Raw genomic sequence first — 21,728 nt, forward strand, 5'->3', positions numbered from 1 at the left:
CTGCCCAATCGCTCGCAGCCCCACTCTCTGCTCTCCAGTCCCGTAAAAGCAGACCAGCCGCGATTAGTTTCGGGAACATTAAGGCGCTGCAATTGGCGTCCGGCGACACTATATATATACGAGATCGCCACATCAGGGAATATTATGGGCTCGACGGCAATTACGCACCGATTGTGTGTGTTTTCTCATCTCCCCTTAACTTTACGAGTGTTGCCCGCACCAATTGAGTACAAAAAAATATATATATTTACGACGGAGCAATGTCGCCGAACGGCAGCCCGCTCGACATCCGTGCTCAACATGTTGCATAACTTGTTCGCTAATGGCGTATTATAAATTTATTGGCTCCTAATTCACTAAACCGCTTAAGCAATAAATGCTTTACAAATGGACCAATCCTTAGATTAAATCGCGATCAAGTTTTCCATCCAATTTTTTTTTTAACCACTAAAAAATTGCAGTCTTCTCTTATAATTGCTTTTTTTTATTCGGTTAATTTAATTTTTTTTATTAACTCGTAAAATTACTTAAAATAGTTTAATTAAAATAAAAGCAGTAGATATTTTATTCAGCAATCTGATTTTTGTTGCATTACTTTCAATTTTTATGTTTCTGCATCAAAATATTAATTTGGTAAAACACAGAGGGTGGGTCCGAATATCAGAGAAACGATTCTTGAGAAACGTTTCTCGAGAAACGATTCTGGAGAAACGTTTCTCGAGAAACGTTTCTCGAGAAATGATTCTAGAGAAACGTTTCTCGAGAAAAGATTCTCGCGCAAGGATTCTCAAGGAACGATTCTTTAGTTGAGTTTTAAAGGCAGAAACGATCCTGGAGAATCTTTTCTCGAGAAACGTTTCTCGAGAATCGTTTCTAGAATCGTTTCTCTGATATTCGGACCCACCCAGAGCAAAACTTCAATTCTTCAATGTGAAGATATTAACTTAACCTCTTTCTTTAAATGAGTCTATAAAATGCAGCCACTCAACGTTGCACAGATTCCTGTAATAATAGAAACTGATTTGGATTAACACTCCTCTTCTTCGTTTTAATCATTTTTTATTTTGTACAACTTAACAACATTATTTTTTTTTGCGTGTTCTTCAATTTTGCCTCTACGGTCACTCCTAAATACTTGAAGGAATTCAGAATCAGTGCCGGCTATTGGGCATGTGAACAATAACTTATTACTTGAGGTTGGGATTTGGTTGCAGGTATCTTAGCCAACCACCAGGATTCCTCCGTCCTGGAACTCGTAGGGGGGAACTTCTAGGTTGAGAGGAGCAGGACCTTTGCGGATGCGGCCGGAGGCATCGTAATGGGAGCCGTGGCATGGACAGTAGTAGCCACCAAAGTCGCCTAAGATCAAAATTAGTTTGATTAGCTCAAAAGTTAAAATACTAAATAATAAGTTAACAATATAACAAGGAGTTGAATTCCAATTATAATAAAGCCTCGGCACTGAAGATATTTATTGAAGTGAATAGTGAAGAAAAATCAGCGTCATCATTGTTTAAAATTCTATTTTACCACAAGAGCTATTCTTTTTCTTTAAAAAAAAAAACCACAATTTTCTATAAAAATAAAACCAGATTTGGTTAATTTTTTAAGCGAAATCATTTTTTAGTGAAATAAAAAATTAAAAAAAAAAACATTTTTTTTTCATTCCGGTGCAAAATTAAGAGGAATGAAGTTTTAGAGAACTGATTAATTTTTAATTCCAGAAATTAAATTTGATCTAGGTCAAGGCTGGAGAATAAAACCAAATTTAAGTCTTGAAAAATGCCGTCAAATCCTTTTCTAAAAGCAACTTCTTTAGGTCCACTGGCTAATTTGATTTAATTTTGCAATCAAAATTTAAAAACGCTCTTCCATAGCTTACCAGCATTAGCAATGGGCACACAACCCAAGTGTGTGCAGACTCCGAGAACAATGAGCCACTCGGGCTGTGCTGCTCTTTCGCTGTCATGCTGAGGGTCACGCAGACTGCTGATGGGCACAGCTTGCTCTCTGCTGATTTCCTCAGAAGTCCTGGAATTTAAAAATATGTTAAGTTATAGAAAAAATTTGATGATGTAATGCAGAGCCGGACTAGCCTAACAGGCCTGAACGTAAACAAAAACATAAAAAAAAGAAATAATGCGATCTCAAATTTTGCAACCTGAAAAGGGAACAATCCAGGTTGCAATCTCAAAATGTTGCTATTTTTCACGATAAAAATTTTTTTCAATAAAAAGAACTAATTTCAAATGGTTTTAATCAATTCCTGTTTCATAATGAAGAGTATCAAAAAAACTTTTTAGAAAATTTCTATATCAAATGACATGAAGTTGAGTTCTTCTTACAGATTTAGCATTAAATTCTCACAGATTAATTAAGCATTAAATTTGCTTTCCGTGATCGCAAAAAGATTGCATGAGATTGACTTCCTTTTGTGATTTTGTTCATCCTTGACATTAACATTGGGTTTAAGGGCGAGGCCCCTGATTTAAAATTTGGCTCTAGTCAGGCCCTGACGCTATGCAATCCAACCTGTGGCGGATGAAAAGAGGTTTGCCTCTCCACTTGAATGTGACACTCTTGCCCTCAGGAATATCGGACAGTTTTATCTCGATCTTGGCCAGGGCCAAGACATCGGCAGATGCGCTCATGCTGGAAATGAACTGGGAGACAACAGCCTTGGCACTGTACGCAGCGGCCATTGAGGTGCCTGAAAATAATCAAAATTTTATTTTCGCATCGGACCCTACATATTAAAAAAATTCGATAAAAGTATTCAACGCCAATTAATTTCAGCAGGCCTTATGATTTCATTTACAAATAAAACATTGTTCTTATATAATATTTCTTCATTACGGTTCATGCGAAAAGTATTGATTGTAATTTCACCTGCGACGACAAAGTAAGAGAACGCTTTTCGGTTTTCGGCGCTATCGGCATTTTTCGAGGAAGGGCTCAAGGTGTCTTTGCGCCTGTAGGCACTGAAGTCTGGCACCTGGATGTCCGTGTGAGCGAACCGAACCTGAATGTTGCCTGAAAAATACAAAAAAATTAATATTCGGGTCTTTATAAAATAATTTTGATCCCAGATGATCGTTTGACCGACCAGCTGGTGCTGCATAGAGGTCAAACTTGGACCGACGATCGTGGCCCAGTTTTAGGTTTTGGGCCCAATTTAATGACCTTATTTTTAAGTTTGAGAGAAAAAGAACTCACTGCTCAGGACGGTTGTCGTGTTGGTTGCTCCCTTGGGCAGACTTTTGGCCAAAGAGTAGCCGGTCATCGGGGTAATGGGTGTCGGGACCGTGGGCGCCTTCTGTGCCACGGCGACGGCGGGTGCGGCCGCCTTGAGGCCGGAGGCCACCACCTGGGTGCTGGGCTTCAGGTAGGGGGCCAGGGAGCCCGATTTCGAGACGATGTTCATCATCTTGGCCCTTCTATTTACACCGAACCAATGCACCGAACCCACGAATTTTCTGCTGGACGATCAGCCAATATGGCGATGGACGACGAAAAGGGGGCGTGACGTCGTCAGTGAGCAGATGTTTGCGAAACCGGTTAAAAAACGGCAATTTTGCAAAAATTAAAAACTTAAACAAAAGTAAAATTTGGATATATTTTATAGTTTTAAAAGTATTTACAGTAGTCACAAGTAAAAAAAATTAATTTTTTTAATGAAATTGCGGAGAACAAGTGAGTTGCAAAAACGTTCACTTCTTGAATAATGGTTTTATTTGGAATCTTTTCAAGCGAAATCATGAGATATATATTTATTTGCAATATTAAGCTTTAATTTAGAATAACTTTTTATTGAAAGCACTGAAAATTGCAAAAATTGAAAATAAATACCGGTAAAAATTCACAACTAACCGGTTATTTTGTAAATAACCGGCACATTTACCACTGGCGGGCTGAACTTTTCACAGGCGAAAATTGGTGGCGCCAAAAGTCCATCAATTTACATTGGAGGGCGGGCCGGTGGCGCGACCTTGAAGGCGCACTGCGAATTCACGCAGACCGTGTGTGGTGCGCCTATGAGAAATTTGCTCGCCGCGCTCGGCCCCAAAAATTCGCAAATTGGGTCACGAATTCGCAAAATTTTGGCGACAACAGCATCAGCCGTTGTCGTAAAAAACATTCAATGAATTGGCACAATTTTTGCACTCGTGCTCACGGGGCGTGAAATTCGCACAGGGTGGTGTCGGCGAAAACGTGCGAAAATTTTCATACCAACAGGCCGCAGTGTTTCCGGCCTTGCAACTAACAATAAATTTCTTCTCTATGAACAAGTAGTGCAAATCTTGAAATTAGTCGGTGAACGCGTGCCTCAGGTCTGTCGGATTCGCCAAAGCAAGGGTGAGTGAGCGTCAGGGTCGCGTGTCACGCGCCGACACGGCCGATCGGCGGCCGAATATCGGCGCCAACACACAAATTGCATTATAGAAAAGAATTTGGCGAGTGGGAGGGGGAGCAGGGAGGGCAGCAGCAGCAGCAGCAGGCGAGTCGTGTCAAGATGGAAGTTGCATGCGACGAGCAGCCACAGCGCTTCACCTTGAACCGACAGCCTTGACTGCAGCCCGATTCGGCCGTCGACAAGCATAGGTAGGCCGACTGTCGCCCGATCCGAGAATTCGGCCGCCGATTGTAATCATAATTAATTCATTGCGAATCCGCGAGGAATGCTACAGTGTCCCTGCGCGAATTATATATACGTGCAAAAAAAAACCGGTCGACCCCCAAAAATAAACGCCGCCGCTGCACCGTCTCCGCGAAGAATTTTATTCAAGTCGGCACGTGTGTGCGCGCCGAAAAAATTCAAAACAGGGTTGGGTCGCAGGGTGGGTAGTAGAGAAAGCAGCGGCCGCGACGAGGGTTGAGAGGGAAAGTTGACATTGATCGTGAATAGTGCAGGCGGGCGGGGGGTGGGTGGGGGGCGTGCAGGCAGGCAGGGGTGGCCGGAGCGCACTCACGGTGCACTCGCGCGCGCCGCGGGAGGGGAAGGAGCAGCGAGCAAGCAGGAGCTGCCTAAGTCGGACGGACGGACCGACCCGCCGCCGCCGTGATTAGCAACCGCACTCTCAGGGTCCATTTTGCAGCCTGCGTGCCGATCGAGTCGCCAAATTTTCTCATCGCCAATTGCGCGTCATGCTCTTCGCCTGAAACAGACACACAGAAAGGTAAATTAATCTCATAGTTGTTGTTGCATCGCGAGTGGCTGTCTTGATTACATTTGGAATTTGTTTTCAATTTGCAATTGTTCGCCGAGGACGAATAATTATTATTACGAGACTTGCGTTTTTCGTCGGTGATTTAATGCAACGCAATTCATTTCCGGCAACACGATGTTTCCCTGCGCGCGATGGTTTAATTATTGCCAAGTGAAAAGCAGCATGACTGCCCGCGGTGTTTTTCCTTGTTATTTATTAATTATTCTCTCTGCAATACCGTTTTTCCAGGCATTTCGGAAATTTGTTCCGCCATTTCTGTGGTAAAAACAAAACAATAAGTGAATTTCAGAGGAAATTTGATTGTTAAAAGATATTTAAAATTTTATATTGCAAGCTCTAATACAATCAATTAAACTATTCTAAATTATCTTAAAATAAGTGATAGAGGAAATATATCCTATTCTGATTGATTTTTCATGCAAGCAATCTTTTTCGTTTTAATTATGTTCTGTTGAATTTTACAAAAAAAATTATGCTTACCATTTGGAAGTAATTATCTTTAATAAGAAAATTTTGTTTTAATAATTAATTTGATCTAACATAACAAAGAAAATAACAAAAAATTAAATTAATTATATAATTTGTTTTTAACACAATTTAGTTTTCTTGTCAATTTTCTAACATCTTCCAAACATTTTGAATTCGTCTCAATTAATATACCAACCTCATTATTTTCTAATGTAAGCAAATTCGGTTTTAATTGACGGCGCGGCGATGGAAGAGATCTTTTCTTCTTGGAGCGAAATTGAAAGTTTTGTTGACGGGCAAGTAAGTGCGATGAGCGCCAGCGGGCGGTTACGAGTATGCACTGTACCGAGAGAGTACATAGTTTTTATTCGGTGTGGTGTGAGTGAGTGCGACCAGAGCTAGCGCGGTGCAGAGCTGCCCCACCTCTTGTTTACATTGATCCGCGGCCACCCCAAACATGCCTTATTCACCCACATATTGATCTGAAAAAGAGAGTAAGAATGAAGAAAAAAAAATTGTCCAGATTCACTTTTATTTACGACATGCGAATCAAATAAAATTGTTCTCAAATGTATTTTATTATAAATAATTAAAATAAATTTTTTCTTTTCTCAATTCAATTCAGACATTTTGATCAATAATTTAAGTAACAATATAAAACTTATTTCAGGTATTATTAAAACTTAATCAAAAAGAAAAAAGGCAAAAAATGTAGAGCAAAATAATAATGAACAATGAAAAGACCAGAGTTTGGAATTTGATCTTATTGAACGTTAGATTTATCCACAATGAAATTAAATTCCCTATAAAATCATTGTAAATTGTTTTTATCGGCTGACCTATTGATTTTATTTTTCTATCCTAATTGGAGGGATTTGAACGTGAAAATTATATCAATTTTGGTTAGCCTAATTTTGAGAGGAAATAAATATTTACATGAAAATTCTCATTAGAAAAAAATTCTAAATTTAAAAAATTCAGTTCTTCAAATGACTTCAATTTTTCCTAGAATTAACTGACATCTAAAATTAGAGAAAAATTACCAAAAAAATTAATCAGGCCCGTTTTAGCAAAAGCCGTTGCGTGGTAAACCAGGAAATTAATTGGAACTCATTTCCGGGAGTAAATCTAGAAAACGGATTAATTTCCATTTAGTTATTTGAAAATTGACTTGAATTTAAGTTTCAAATCAATTTTTTGATAATATATAAGAAAAACATATTTATATTAAGTAAAAAATGTAAAATAATTAATGCAAATTTTTTAATTATTGTTCCCCAAAAACATTTTTATTTTACTTATATATTTTCCAAATGATGGAAACAGCACAGAAGACGAAATTTAAACTTCAAACTGAACATTTAAGCAATAAATAAAGTCCAATTAAATAAAAATAAGCGTGGTTGAGATTTGGCGATGATCCACGGCGCGCCGATTAAATGGCGGAGAGGCGCTGGCGGCGCTCTGCGAATTTGCAACTTGTTATTTTTTTTCTTTTTGCACACGAGTGACATTGAATAGAGAAAGTGTCTAGGGCCTCCTTGAGGCTGCAGGCGAACGGGCTCGGCCGTGTCTAATAAAATAACGTGCCCGAAATGTAAATTCGATCCGATGCACTCTTTTGTTTTCCTCTCGCGAATATTTATTTATTCCGCGTGCAATCTCACCTTGGCCGCGAGACCAACACAAAGCCCTTTCCAGAGAGAGAGAGAGAGAGAGACGCGCATTTGCAGATAATTAACGCGGCGGCGGCGGCGGCAAATGGAAAGAAATGAATCGGCCGCCATTTGCGCCTTGCAGAAAATCGATCTTTTTCCCGCCGCCCTCGCTGCACCAGCCCAGCAGCTTTTTGCCTCGGCGCCGCGCACGTGTTTGGAAATTCGTCGGCTTTTTGTGCATTCGCGGCTGACGTCAGAGCTGCAAGAATTCATATCGCATTTTATACTTTCAAATCCGCGCCGTTTCAAAGTCTTCGCTGCTTCAATTTTACATTGTCTCATTCAAATTAAATATCATTTAAATAATTTTCAGAACAAAAACTTGGTCGCTTTCGAATTATGTCAAACCATTTAAAACCAGATTGTTTTCAACAACGCCCATATTGAATGCATATATATAAAAACTCATCAATAGGGATGAAAATATTCATAAAAAAAATCCTAAATTTTACAGTTCATATGTTTTTTTAATTTGTTGATGATCTACGTTTTTACATTAAAAATTTGAAAAATAATTTTTTTGCACTAATTAATTGAATTAAATTGTTCAAAAATTAGTTTCCATTTTCCCTCAAAAACGTGAAAAGTTGCAAAAAAAAAAGAAACACATTTTTCTATCTTTTATTTAACTTTTCTAAAAAATTAACGTGGCAATTTAAACAATGATGATCCTGAGTTGTTAAATTTGAAATCCTCTTCAAAATCTAGTCTAACTTAGAAATTTTTAAATGGTTTATATTGAATAATCTGATGCAAATCTAAGTGGAATTTTTTCCCTTTCCTTTTAGCTGAATAATACAATTGGCGAAAATTAATATCCTCTAATGAATTGCGGTACATAATGAACGCTAATGACACAGAATTTGCATAATTCTCGCCACTTATTGTGCAAGGGATTTTCACGCTCTCCCCGTTTTATATTTTAGACGCGCTGAATGACATGTGATTCCGCACGCTTTGCTCTCGCGCGATCGAATCCAATAAACACTGCTGTGTACAAACGTGTGTTCGTACAAAAAGAAAAAGTGTTATGCAAATGGCAATTTTTATTCAAGTTTATTGATCACGTTCCCCATTCATGGGGACGCGCTACATGACACGGTGCCGTATGACTTGGTCTGCAAAGTTTACTAGCAACGAGATTGAGAATGAGTTAGTAAAATTTCACTTGGAAATCCAAATAAATTACTCTTAAAATAAAACTTCCAAAAAGTATGTTCAGAGAATATAGAGATTTAAATTTCATTTTTTATTTTTTAATGCTTTAATTGATATATTTCTCAAGACAAAAATCTCCACAATTCTGAAATTTTTATAGATGCATTTTTTTTAAAATCAATAAATTTAAATATTTGCACTATTCAACTTTGAGATTAGTTGCTAATTTCACACTATTTAAGTAATTATGTTGATTATTTTTGTTCATACCTGAAAATATATCTCAATTTTTGCTGTCAACAAATTTAAAGCTGCGCTTTTTAGTAATTAATCAATTCGAATCCACTTTTAAAATTCGCGTATTTTTAATTTTTATTGCCCAATTCAGCTTATGTGGCTGCGGTTTTTGTTTTTTAAAACTTTCTACTGGCGGATTTAAAAGCTTTTAGCCGAGTTTTATACATTTTGATTTCAAACGTTAAAATTGTTATATAGGATTTCTTTCCATTTTTATTTGGCGATGGAAAAAAATTGCGTGGAGCGATAAGTAACGGCGGTGGATGATGATTATGTTTTGGCGCGGCGGGGGTGGCGAACGAACACCCCCTTCACGGTGGGTAGAAAAAATGAAAAAATATCGGCGAAACCATAAAACATTTGCTGCGGTGGAAGAAGAAAAAGTGAAAGGAAAACAAAGACGATTCTTGGAGCGAAATTGCGAAACGCATAATTACATCGCACGGGGGATGCACGCGAGGAGGGGTGGGTGGGGGCGCGGTCGTCCATCGCTTCGGCCGGCCAGAGAGAGAGAGTGCTATGACATTTTTGCTATTGATTAGCTGCGAAGCGCAACATACGGCGGAGGTCAGGCCGCGCTGCTTCACTCGGTGTGGCGTGACGTAGGTTGCAGGCTGTGCGGCGGTGCAGTATATCAACCCCCCGGCCCGCCGCCCCCGCCCAAGACGCCCCGCGGTAATTACGCGACGAGCAGATGGATGCGAAGTGCGCGCGAAAAAAAATTCATGCCTTAAACGGCGGTTCCAAAATTCATTGGGTTCAAAAATCATTTCGGCTGAGATGCAAATTTTCTTTTCGATTTCGCAATCAATTATCCCGAGTTGATTTTATAAGGAAAATCGTAACAAAATTATCAAACCAATATGTATGCAAAATTTGTGTTTGACGAGTTAGATTAATTAATTTGTTAATATGTGTGGCTTAACAAAAAGTTTTTATTTTCAAATTTGAAAATATTTGTGGTCTGGTCGTACAAGTATAGTTTTGAACTCATTTTAAAGGGCTAAAGAAGTTAATTAGTGAAATCAATTCAATAGTTCAAATAATAAAATATAATTTCTTAGTGTCAGCTTAAATTGGTGTTTTCAAGAACACTGTCAAATTTTTAAAAATTATAACATGTTTAAAAAAAAATTAAATTACCATTTCTACGAAAGCATTTGGAGGATGATAACATTTTAGGAAATTAGTCATTTTTAATTAATAATGTGAGCGTTTTAAAAAGGAATCGTTTGCTAAATTTTTAAAAATCCCATTTTTCTGGGACATTCTGAAAACTTTTGACGCATGTTTAACTTTGCAACTGCAAATGCTAGAGTGATAAAAATTTCACCTTTAGATGTAATTTTTTATGCCGAACAACTTTTCTGTTGGCACCGAAGCTGTAGGTCAAAGGTCAAGGTCACCTTTATAAGATTTTCGTACTTTTTTATGAAAAAGGTCCAATTTTGGGGATGATGTTCCCTTATCATTGTTTTTGCAGGCACAGGAAAAAATGTAGCTTGTGTAATTTTACATTTTGCAATTTTCAAGTTTCTGCAATTTTTAGTTTGTTCACAAATCACGTCCGAAGCTAACCCCCCCCCCCCCCCAATTATTACCTGTTAAAGACCTCTGAAACCATAGCTCAAAATTTTCTCAGAATTTTCAAATGTTTAAAAAACAACAACATTGGCTTATGAATTAATTCACCCCTCGCGAAATTGTAGTCTTTTTAATCGTTTTAAACTAAAAAAATCCCATGTACTTAATTGTTTTCTATGATAAAATTTAGGAACAATTTTCGAGAACAGTCACTAAATTATTTTTATTTTTCATATCAAATTTTATATCTAATATCGTAAAATGATAAACCAATCCCTTTTCTCATGGTTTACTACTTTAAATTATTAAAAAAAAATTTAATAAAAATTACATCGAAAAGTCTATTTTTGAGTGCAGACGATGGGGCATCTGAAAGCGTTTGCAACATTTTAAATTGGCTTGAAACTCTGCCGTCAACCCACGCTTTCTCGTTGCGTTCGCTGCTTTTTTTCAGTCTGTTTTCGAGATACTTATTTTGCTGTGCTGACTGTGTACGCGATTATTTATTATTCGCGGGGGGAGAGGGGCGGAGTGCACCGGCACGTGGACCGTCGGTCGCCGCGTTCCTGCTGCCAAGACGGACCCGAGAGCAGAGCTTTTCTCGTCTTGCTGATTTTTTTCTCTTTGGCTGCCAGAACATGCTTTCTTTCGCTATCTTTTTTTTTGCCCTCTCTTACTTTGCTGAATATATATATTTAAAAATAATGAAGCCCAATTTAAATTTGCACGCGCGCACCGCCGCGCTAAAACGCAGTTTCAAAAGCTGCTGCTTTGTATGCTTTTCTGAACACTTGGCAGGCGGGGCGGGCGCGGCGGCCACGGCAGGGGCGCCTCTTTTTCTCTCTACTGCGCGTCTCTGCGCTGCAAATACTTAGCGGTGTGAATTTCATTTTAAGGGTCACTCGCGCGTCTTCATCTTGACACCCTTTCCTCGGCGCGCTCAAAAAGCGGGACACTTTTCGCAAAAAATCGTTGAGCCGGCAGAGATTGCTGCAGTTGCCACCCAAGAGCCACACACATCGTCACAGCTAAAAATTAATAAAAAAAAATTAAATACTTCCTTCTAACAACACCAAATTTAATTATAATTTCATTATTTTGACAAACTCTGGCCTTCTGGAAAACCTGTTAATTGGAAAGTTCATTACGTAATTGTTTTTCGGGCTCAAGTTTAGCTCTCATCATTGACGTTATTTTTATAAATCACTTGCAAAGAGCTTTTCATTTCACATTGTACCAAATATACCTAATTTTAATTGCAAAATAAATATTCCCATTAAAGCTTTTATACCCAATCAAAAATTTAACGAGTTTTAATTTATCTGTGATTACTTTTTTCTTTTATTAATTGATATTTCCTCAAATCTCTGAAATTTAATAAATAATTAAAGCATTTAAATTCATTAAATATTTAAAACTGGCCTTTTCCATATAAATTTAACATGTGTTGTTGAATTTCGATGATAAACTTAGGGTTGGTGGCTCAATCCAGACATTGCCTATCATACGGGCTGAAATTGGCGGGTCTTTTTCTGTGTTTTATTTAATCCCAATTATCTCGGCTTCTACTGGAGTACTTTGAAAAAACTCGGCACCGTTTGAAAGCCAATAAAATTGACTTAAATTCGTCTATAAAATTCATGGTCACAGGTTTAAGTTCAAGGTCACTAAAGTTTGATGAAGTTTTTAAAGCACTGACAAGGAGGTAAGGACCAATAATATTTTCATCTTATCCATAGAAAAGATGTTCCAAATTTAATTTCACATCCGAGTGCATATTTTGGTGACACATGTTTCGTTTTTGAGATATCTGCAGGGGGAGTCAGATAAATTTAGAACTCCTCCTCATATTTTGCTAAATTTTCAATCAAATTAAGCAAATACATTTCGGAAGTTGAGAAACCATTATATTAAATGCATTTTTCTATGATCAGGGCTCATTTTGAAATCCAACCCCACTTCCAGGGGCCATTTAAAAAAAATGTTGCAACAATGTTAAAATTTAATTTTTTTTTCTTATTGCAACCTCTTTTTTAAAAGAAAATAAGCTTCAACATTTAATTTAGTAAATTGTTGAAGATTGATAAAAATTTAATTAATTATTGATAATAAGTCAAGTGCCCTTGACAAAATATATTTTAAATTTCTGAATTCATTGAAATATTTCAGGTTAATTAACACCGGCAATTTTAATTAAATTTATCCATAATATTTTGTCAAATTTTATTCCGCCCTTCGTGCAGGTGGCATTATTATTATAGTTGATTGCGACAGTTGACCCTTGAGCCAATATATTTATCATTCGTTTTAAGCTTTTCAATAAATCCACGCGGGGCGATGCAGTTGTCCCAAAACAAACGTTGGTTTGTCGAACGGGCCGTGAGCGTGGAGTCAGTGCTGCGAGTTGATCGATTTTTTTGCATTATCTCGATATATAGCCAGGCGGTTAGGTCATGCGCCATGCACGGGTGCCGCCGCCGCCGCCGCCGCTGCTGCATAAAATGAGTTTGCGAAATTGCGTTCGAGAGAGAGAGAGAGAGAGTGAGGGAGGGGGTAGGGGGCGACCGACTCGCCCTTCAGCCCTCAGACCGGCAGCAGCCACCCCCGTTTTTCGGCGGGCGCCATCTGCATCCTTTGCATTCGCGATAAAACGTACACCGGCCGCGCCGAGCCTAATCAATAAGCACGCACCCGTTGCATTCTGCAACCCTCGTGCACCCCCGGCCAACCCCACCGAGCCCCATGCAGCCGAGCTGCCGCGAGCTTTATTTTCGCGGTGCACGCACCTCTCCCCACTTTGCCGCCGCCAGATCTTGATAATTTGCAGCAGAAATGAAATAAAATCAATTAAATTTTTTTAACAGGCCAAAATAAATTGTTTTCAACAATTGAAATAATAATAAACTAATAATGATATTTGATTTCATATTTACAATTTTTTATTTTTTATGAATTATTTTAATTTAATGAAGATTACTAATAATAAATTAATTTTTTTTTTAAAAATACAAAAATTCGTGAAAATTTGGCAATGTTATAAAAATTTAATTTTAATTATTCATCTTTACTTAATAAACTAATCAGTTTGTAATAATAATAACTTATTCAAAAATTGAAAAAGGAAATAACTCGACTAAATCATTAGTTCTTATTAAAATTCTGACGATTTTCATTAAAATCTATTAATTTATGCAAATTAGAATCACATTTCGTAAAAAAATTGATAAGATTAATAAATCCTCTTTAAATCTCTGATCAATGTTGTATTTTTTTTATAAACTCGTGATCTGTTGCAAGTTACTTGTAAAAGGCTCTAGTATGTTAATAGTTGGAAACGCGCGGTGCTTAAATAGAGGAGCATTCAGTGCATCGCACACAAAAAGCGCTCCTTTTTGCGCCTCTGCGAGTTCCCATCGCTTCGCTTTTGTTCCTCGGCCGGTAAACAGACGCGTCTTTATTTCTTTTCTTCTCGCATGCACCTGGATTTTTATTCCTTGGACGCTCTCCAGAGCTGCAAATGTGAAAATCGATCACGAGTCGGTTGGCCCCCGAAAAGTGCAAATATACACAAAGCTGCATTTATATATTTAATGAATAGGAATGAAAGAAAAATTCCCTGCGCCGATGCAGTTTGATTGGCAGCCGTGCAATGAATCGGTCTTTGGAAAACTACCAAATATTGGCTTATTTAATTTGTTCCCTGTCAATTAAAACACGTTTTCTTTATTAAGAATGAGACAAGTTTGTCTCCAGGTGTTTTCTTTAATATTTTTTTTTTTTAAATATTTGAATAATTGATTATAAGAACATGCAGATGCTTTTTAATTAAACAAATCCTGCAAAGGGGGAAAATATAAGATTTTTTATTAATACTTGAAAATTTAATCAATGAGCTAAATGATTGAATAATATTCAAATTCATTAAAAGGTTTTAATAGTCAAAAGAACCTTGGCCTTTGTGTCTAGTAACGGTAAAAAGTTTAATTAAACAGGTAAAGGAAAGAAAGAAAGTAAGTCTAGCCATAAAATGCGAACTTGGCCGTAAAGATCGCGGTTTTATGGATAGAACCGCAGACTGTAAAAATTGCCATGGTCAATATCAAAAGATATATTTAATCCTCGTTAATTATTAATAATTAATCCGGGGCGTGAAAAGAAAAGGTCTTTGCTGACCTTGGATAATAATTCCGGTGAATAGCTTCGTCATCGGGTTAGCACGTGATCATGTAAATGTTCTCTCTTTGTCTAACAAATAAGACTGTCATTAGGGCGTGTGAAGAACTGAATTTGAGATTAAGAAATTAAAAACTGCCGTCAGCACTGTTTTCACGCCATTCAAATTTTCAATAGTTTCATGAATGAATTGTAATTTCAATGACTTGCGCGATTTAACAAGAGGAGATGAAAAACCTTCTAAAGAATTTTAAATGTTTCGTCTGAAATTTTATTGGATCGTTCGGCAAAGTTATAAAGAAGGCCTAGGAAATTTAGATGAGAATCTAGATAAATTAAAAACTCACAAGTGCCAAATATATATTTGCGTTTTCCGCGCCATTAACGGCTGCGTGCATTCGCAGAGCAAGCAAAAGTCTCCTCTCACCTTGAACCAGCACTAATAATACACCTTGGCGAAATTTATACTTTGGGTGCAAGTGCTAGCTAGAGCTCGGTGGCATTGGCGAAAAGCACCTAACCGGCGATAAATCAAAACGTGTGCGCCGCATTTGAATCAATTACCCGCCGCCGCTCGCAGATAAATCGGCGCCCACAGCAGGAAATATCAATACATGTGAGGAGCCGCGCGTTTCATCTCTTCCTTATCACATGAGATGGTCCAGACGAAAATTAAGATGTGAAAATTGCACCAAAAAAGTAAATTATTTCAACAAGTTATAAAAAAGCAATATTTTATTCTGTTATTTTTTAAGTTTTATTAATTAAAAAGTAATAAAAACTGATCTTGAAAAATTATTGCAAAGGAAAGGAAATTTATTTGTATATTAATTAATTAATTTACCCGTTTAAATGATGAAAATATGTCTTAATAAATTTTGTACAATATATTTCTCATTCGTTTCATGTAAAATTGAAGAATACTGTGAAGAATATTTTACTATGGTGTATCGGTGTGCAGAAACTGAAAGGGTTCGTACGACAATGCAAGGGCAGGGGTCAAGGTCAGTGCCGGCTGCAAAGTTTGCCGGGCCGGGCTATTACGCCGCACATTTATCCGAAACTTGCCCCGTGTGTGCAGCGAGAGTCGTCGTTAGTCGGCGGCAGCGGCGTTTTTTTTTTTCAGCCTCCTGATCTCATGCGCTGCCTGCATGTCTTGTGTGCAAAACTCGTTTTCGCCGTCGCCGCGCCAGTACATAATGAAATAAAATTGATGCCTATTACATTATGTACGCGCGCGCCGGTGCTGCTCAACTAGGGAGCGAGCGAGAGGTGAATTTTTTTTTTGAACCGCCGCGCTTAATCTCGAAAATTCCGTTTTGCATATAATCGCCAAAGTTTTGAGTTGACTGCAATTTTTTAGAGTTGTATTTCCTCCGAGTGCATTCTTTGTTGTGAGCAAAAAGCGAATCGTGTTTCGGATTTCAAATTGATTCGTTATAATTTCATAATCATTAGGTTTTAAACAGAAATTTAAATTAGAATCCAAAAGATGAGGTTTAAATTGATTAAGTTTGATGCAGCCATTTAATTAATATTATAATTGCTTACTTTTAAGTACAAAATGTTAAACAATTTTACAAAATAATGAGAAAAAAAAACAATAAAATATTATTTTTTGAACCTCTGTAGTTCTGGAAAAAGTTAGAATTAATAATTATTGATCGCGTCTTGGCATTAACAAAATGTTATGTAATTGCAAAAGTCAATATACAATTCATGCAAATTTCCAGCAATTAAAAAGCACCGCCTTTTTTCAATATAATCTTGTAGTGAAGCAAAAGTTGGGAAAAGTGGGACTTGATCGGACGGCCCGCTGCGTTTCCGTTAATTTTGAGAGCTCTTGCAGTATTTCAGAAGCAATGAACTGATTTTTCTCTGTGCTATAGAATAAAACATTTCATTCCTTCTCTTAATACAAGATTATTTCCTGGTAAACTGGCAGTCTTTAATTTGACCTGCAGTCTGCGCTCACAGGAATTTTTGAAATTCGTCCGGTGCAGGAAAAGAGCGAACGCGCCCACCAAAAACGAGCCTATAGCAGGATTAGAAAGGTTTAAAACTATTCACTTTTCAGCCGTAAATCACAATGAACAGTGTTATGATTTTGCGAAATTTCCAGCTGAGTTGAAAGCAAGGCCAATCCATTGCAAAATTAAACGAGCAATTTTTCCCAAAACTCTTACATAGGAATGAATGTTTTTTAACTCTATATTTATATATTCGTCAACATAAACCATCAAAGTAAAGAGTGTCGCAGAAATGGAAATATTTTCCCCCAGAAAGAAACTGATCTATCAATTTTTCTTGGAATGCACAACCAATCGTAACTCTGATCCCTTGATCGTGTTTTGATTATTTCCAACTCTTTCTTTGTGCTTGTAGCGTGTTGTTGGCAAACATATTGCAAACTAGCTGGACTTCAATCCGACTGGTGCTTACAAAGTAATACTAAAAAAAAAAAAATGCAGCGAGGTCAATTACAACTTGAGCAGGGGCTTAAGTTCAAAGCTTAAAATTAACTCGAATTTAATTGCTCTTGACAGACACAACCAAGCAAATTTACACCATTAAAACTTAATGCTGAAAAGGAATTAAAAATAATTATTAATTTTTGTTTATTGAAATTCAAAACTGAAGCAAAATTATTGCTGCCTTCCTTTCCTTTTTTTTAAAATAAATTGTTTTGTTCAATTGAATACAAGCAATGCGTAAAAATAAACAAATAGCATTTTATCATTCAGACTATTCAGGTCAAATTACAGGCAATTATTTTAAGCTGCGAGTGATTCAGAGAATCCGCAAAAGTTTTTAAACTGAACTGACTGCATCCGAGTGCGTCACACGAAAGGTCTGGAACATGCACTTGGCTTGTTCGGCCTAAGTGCAATTGCGAGTCACGCGACGCCGAAATTTTCTGGCTTCCTCCTCGGCAAAAGTGCAGCTGAATTTGTTCGCGCCCAGATTGAATGAAGCCCTTTAATGGGAGCGCAGACAGGAATGTGTGTACATGAGGTGCAGCCTCACTCGGGCGGCGACTACCTGCGCTGGCCCTCGTGATCTCGCCTCTAAAATTTTCAACTTCAAGACTGTGGTGAATTTTTATATATTCGCTCTCCGCACTTAAAACCTTTTTTAATGCTGAAAAGTTTCTTTCTTTCCTGCTTGTCTTGAAGTCTTGAGACTGCACGCTCGATTCACTTCTGGGAAAAGCATGAGCTGGTGCATATGTAATAATTTTTGTTGCCCTCAAACGCCATATATAAAGAATTCAGATCGATTTGTTGCCGCGGAAAGTTTGAAACTTTGTTTTATTATTTGCTGTTTGTTGTGCAAAGACGAGCTGCGGGCGTCGCAGAGTTTTGCTTGCACTCAAAATAATTGACAACGCGTAATTGAATGTTCGTTCGGTGCCGCCGGCGGTGCTGCTTGTTTGCTCGTGGATTTTTTCTGGCCGATCGCAAACACCAAATAATGTACGCAATTGAAACATTGAAGAAAATTGTGCAATGTTTGCAGGAAATTACTTGAAATTCATTAAACATTCTGAATTAATTGCTTTAGTGATTAGTTTAGTGACAAGTTATTTAGTTCACTTCACGTGAAATTGGTAGTTTTTTCACCCGGTTTTTCAAGTTCGTACGTGATTTGTGAGAAAAGAGAAAACCACAAAATTAATTATTCTGAAAATAACATATATAATTATGTAAAATTACATAAGCTATAGTTTTTCCTGCACCTACTAAATAATCATAAGAGACCATCCTTCTCAAAATTAGACTTTTTTACTTAAATAAGAAAAAATCCCCAAAACGTGACCTGGACCTTTGAACTACAGCTTTGGTGTCAACAGAAAAGTTGTTCGGCATGTAAAGTTTCGTCATGTGGTGAACTTTTTATTGCTCTAGAATTCGCTGGTGTAGAGTTTCGCCCGTTTTAAATGTTTTCAAAATGTCCCGAAAAAACGAGCAAGACGAAATTTTTGGGTTCAAAATTTTAATAAGCTAAATAGGAATATTCCGTTTCAAAAACTTACACCATAACTTGGATTTTTTTTATTAATTTTAGTATTAATCCACTCTAGATTTGATTCTAAGCTTCTTCTCTGCATCCGCTGAGCTTGTGACTTTGATTAAATCTTGCGAATCATCTCTCGCGTTTAGCAGATCTTATCGATTCGCACACTTTTGATGCTTCTTTTCGCTCGACCGAGTCTGAAATTAATTATGCAAACGCTGCTCAACTAGAACAAGTTTAGTTTATTCGCAGTTAGGTGGTGAGACGAGCTCCTAATGCCAGATAATTAATGGTCCGCAAAAGGAATGCAAACTGCTTATTCAAAAATATTATCAAGTTATTCTATGCGAAGAGAGGCGGAGTAATGGCCAAATAGCCAAATTGCGCTGGCGATAAATTTCGAAATTTGCCCACCTTGTTATTACTTCCAAGCGCCGGCAGATATTTTGATAGTTAATTTTTATTTCTTAATTTTTTTAAAACAACTTTAGCGCTGTATCCAATTAACTCTAACGATCGAGAGATTCAATTGATTTCATGAATAAAATTATATTAAAATTCTGACCATATGAAAAATCTCGGTTCTTGCTTGGTTTTTCTTATCAATAAAATGTGTAAAGGAAGTGACAACGTCCTTATTTATCAAATATGCAGCACAACTGCATTCTACACATGCTGCCTTTGCTTATCTTATCTGAAATTCCAAGGAAACTGGAAAAGGCAGGCACGAAACCGCACGTTTTTCAAGCAGAAAATATGAAAACTAAACATTTAATTTCACAATCCAAACAATAAATATCCTCAGCTTTCACAGATTAATTACAATTTTGAAGTAAAAAATATCCCAGCTGGTGAGCAAATTCTAATTTCTTTTGCTCCGAGGCGGACGAAGTTGCAATTTGGAGTTGCAAAAAATATGTGTACCGCTAATTGCAATCCGGGCGATAATGTGCTCGCGTGATCCGACGAATCGAGCTGAGAGGCTACTTAAGAAAAATCGCGGCTGCCCGAAAAGAGAGTTAGTGTGTTTAATATCAAGGTCTATTGTTGCTCATGTTGTGACTGGCTGCGAGGAAGGAGCAGCAAAAAAATCCAGATATTCGCCTTGGCCGCTTCTATAATATTTTAACTCTAGCAGCAGCAGCAGCAGCAGCTTCGGAGAGAACCGGTTTTTGCAATGCAATGTCTCTCTCTCGCGCGCGCACTCACTCAGTCTGTTTCGATGCGCGAATATATTTATAGATGCGTACCCAGTAACAAACTCCCCCAGGCAACTTGGCCATTTTAGAGAGAGAGAGAGACCAAGGAGCATTGCGGCAAAACCTGTTCACGCCGCGGCCAGCCCCATCGGTGGGCAGGTGTAGAGAGCCCCCCTTACTTCTTATTCTCATTCCGCAGCGCCGAATTTTACAATTTTTTTATTCATCTCTGGTTTTTTTTTTTAAATTGGGCGAAATGCAATTTTGTATAATTATAATTTCGGCGGCCGTTTTTCGCTGCAGCCATTTCGCACTCGCATTTTTGCGCATTATTACGGCGCGTGCAGCAGCCAGAGATGATTATTTGCTCTTTCTCTCTCTCTGTGGCCGGCGCTGCTGTTGCTGCGGCCCCGGCACCACCGGCGGCGGCGGCGGCGGCTGCATCCATTTCGCGAGCGCGTAGACGACGCCAAATGGGGAGAGTGCGTAATCACCGCGCCGATTCGCAACCTGCGGACGACTCGCAAATCTGAAGACGCGCGCGCGGATCATTAAATATACTCGCGCATCGCCCGAATTAATCGTTCGGCACAGCCAGGTACACAAAAACCACGATTTCATCAATTGTTGATTGCAAATTTAAGAGCAAGGATGCACTTTTGAAATTGAAATAAAGTTAATTTTTTTCATTTAATTTTTTGCTTCTTTTATTAAATTTGGGTTTTAAAATTTTTTAAGTAGTCAATTTGCGTGATAAATAAATAAATCATTAATTAATAAATTAAATTTTTCGTGGGTATGAATTTCAAGAGAAAACTTAAAATTAATAGATTTAACTATGGAACAAAATTAATTAGACAATATCCTTTTGGCAGATTTTTGTGGATTTCGGCATTGGAGTAAAAAAATTATAAAATATTAACCAGGGAGATTTTTAATAAATAGGTCAAGTCCCTGCCCAAGCACATCAAAATTCACAAACCTTATCAAATTCAGTAGCAAAAACAGCTTCGTATTGGACCACAATACCATATTTGCCCTGATCTGCCCATCAAAAGAGAAAATGATAATTTAATCTTTTGGAACAAATCTCATTTTTTTTTAACTGAACACAATTCTAGTGAAAATATAAGGAATCCTGATGGAGTAACAGTCTGAATTGGACCTTTGCACAAACTAAAAGAATCATGATTTAAAGAGAACGCAAGCAATTGTTCTGATAGGCATAATATTTGTTTTATTATAAGAAGAGGCTTTTGTAAAAACAACGGCCCGATGTTATTTTGATAGTAATTTAACTCAAAATTTGCTTGTAGATTGTCCAAGGAAAATTCGAGTCAGTTGGAGAACTGAATTGTTCAAATTAAACATTGTTATTTGAATTTTCTAAAATAATTTATTCTCTAAATTTATACAAACAAAATTGATAAAAATCCGAACAAATCATGTACGTATCACCCCAATTAAGATATAAAATAAAATCAATAGATCAGTCGTAATTAAAAATTTACATTTATCCTCTGTGAAACGATTGATAAGTTTTAATTTCAGTTTTTAAGCTCCTCATTAATTCATAAATTATGACTTTTACTCCCTATTAAAGTCAACTTTTTATTCAAAATTGAAACATTTCCAGTGAAAAACAACAGAGTAATTAAAACGAAAATTTTGTCTTCCGGCTGAATTCAACATTGGTCACCATTCCAATTAAATTAGTTGGCCGCCGAATGTTTCAATTATCAAAATCATCAGTGGAAAAGCAGTAATTTAATTTCTCGGTAAACAACATCGCAACATCATTTAGAGAAGGGGCAAAAATTTATGCTCGGCCCCTGATCAGCAGCAGTTAAATTCAATCAACCGGTGTCGAAATTTGTTTTTGCCAG

The 21,728-nt window shown here is 37.4% G+C and overlaps 2 protein-coding genes across 6 annotated transcripts in view; one reads left to right on the forward strand and one right to left on the reverse strand.

The window, feature by feature from the left end:
- Positions 1–1,046: 1,046 nt before the first annotated feature.
- Positions 1,047–3,517, reverse strand: LOC132195814 (cytochrome b-c1 complex subunit Rieske, mitochondrial). 3 transcript variants are annotated; one of them, XM_059618038.1, is made up of 6 exons: positions 3,217–3,517; positions 2,890–3,033; positions 2,533–2,710; positions 1,883–2,031; positions 1,192–1,359; positions 1,047–1,127 (listed from the first exon to the last, which is right to left on the reverse strand). In XM_059618038.1, exons 1-5 carry the CDS (start codon positions 3,425–3,427, stop codon positions 1,220–1,222), a joined length of 822 nt encoding a protein of 273 aa, XP_059474021.1. In that variant the 5' UTR covers positions 3,428–3,517; the 3' UTR covers positions 1,047–1,127; positions 1,192–1,219. The 3 variants fall into 3 exon arrangements, with proteins under 3 accessions (XP_059474021.1, XP_059474020.1, XP_059474019.1); XM_059618037.1 differs by having other exon boundaries at positions 1,047–1,134; XM_059618036.1 differs by having other exon boundaries at positions 1,047–1,359.
- A 682-nt stretch (positions 3,518–4,199) lies between these two features.
- The window catches only part of LOC132195812 (zinc finger protein chinmo), a 42,720-nt gene continuing 25,191 nt past the window's right edge, over positions 4,200–21,728 (forward strand). Inside the window, exon 1 of one of the 3 annotated variants that reach the window (XM_059618032.1) lies at positions 4,200–4,356. The gene's annotated coding sequence lies outside the window, so the exon portion shown is untranslated. Of the gene's footprint in view, positions 4,357–4,466; positions 4,603–4,989; positions 5,178–21,728 lie in introns of those variants that run through there. The other 2 variants (XM_059618033.1, XM_059618034.1) reach the window with 2 other exon arrangements.

The sequence above is a fragment of the Neocloeon triangulifer genome, unplaced genomic scaffold, assembly GCF_031216515.1.
Source record: "Neocloeon triangulifer isolate White Clay Creek 2 clone unplaced genomic scaffold, ASM3121651v1 ptg000010l, whole genome shotgun sequence".
NCBI classification, from domain to species: Eukaryota; Metazoa; Arthropoda; class Insecta; order Ephemeroptera; family Baetidae; genus Neocloeon; species Neocloeon triangulifer.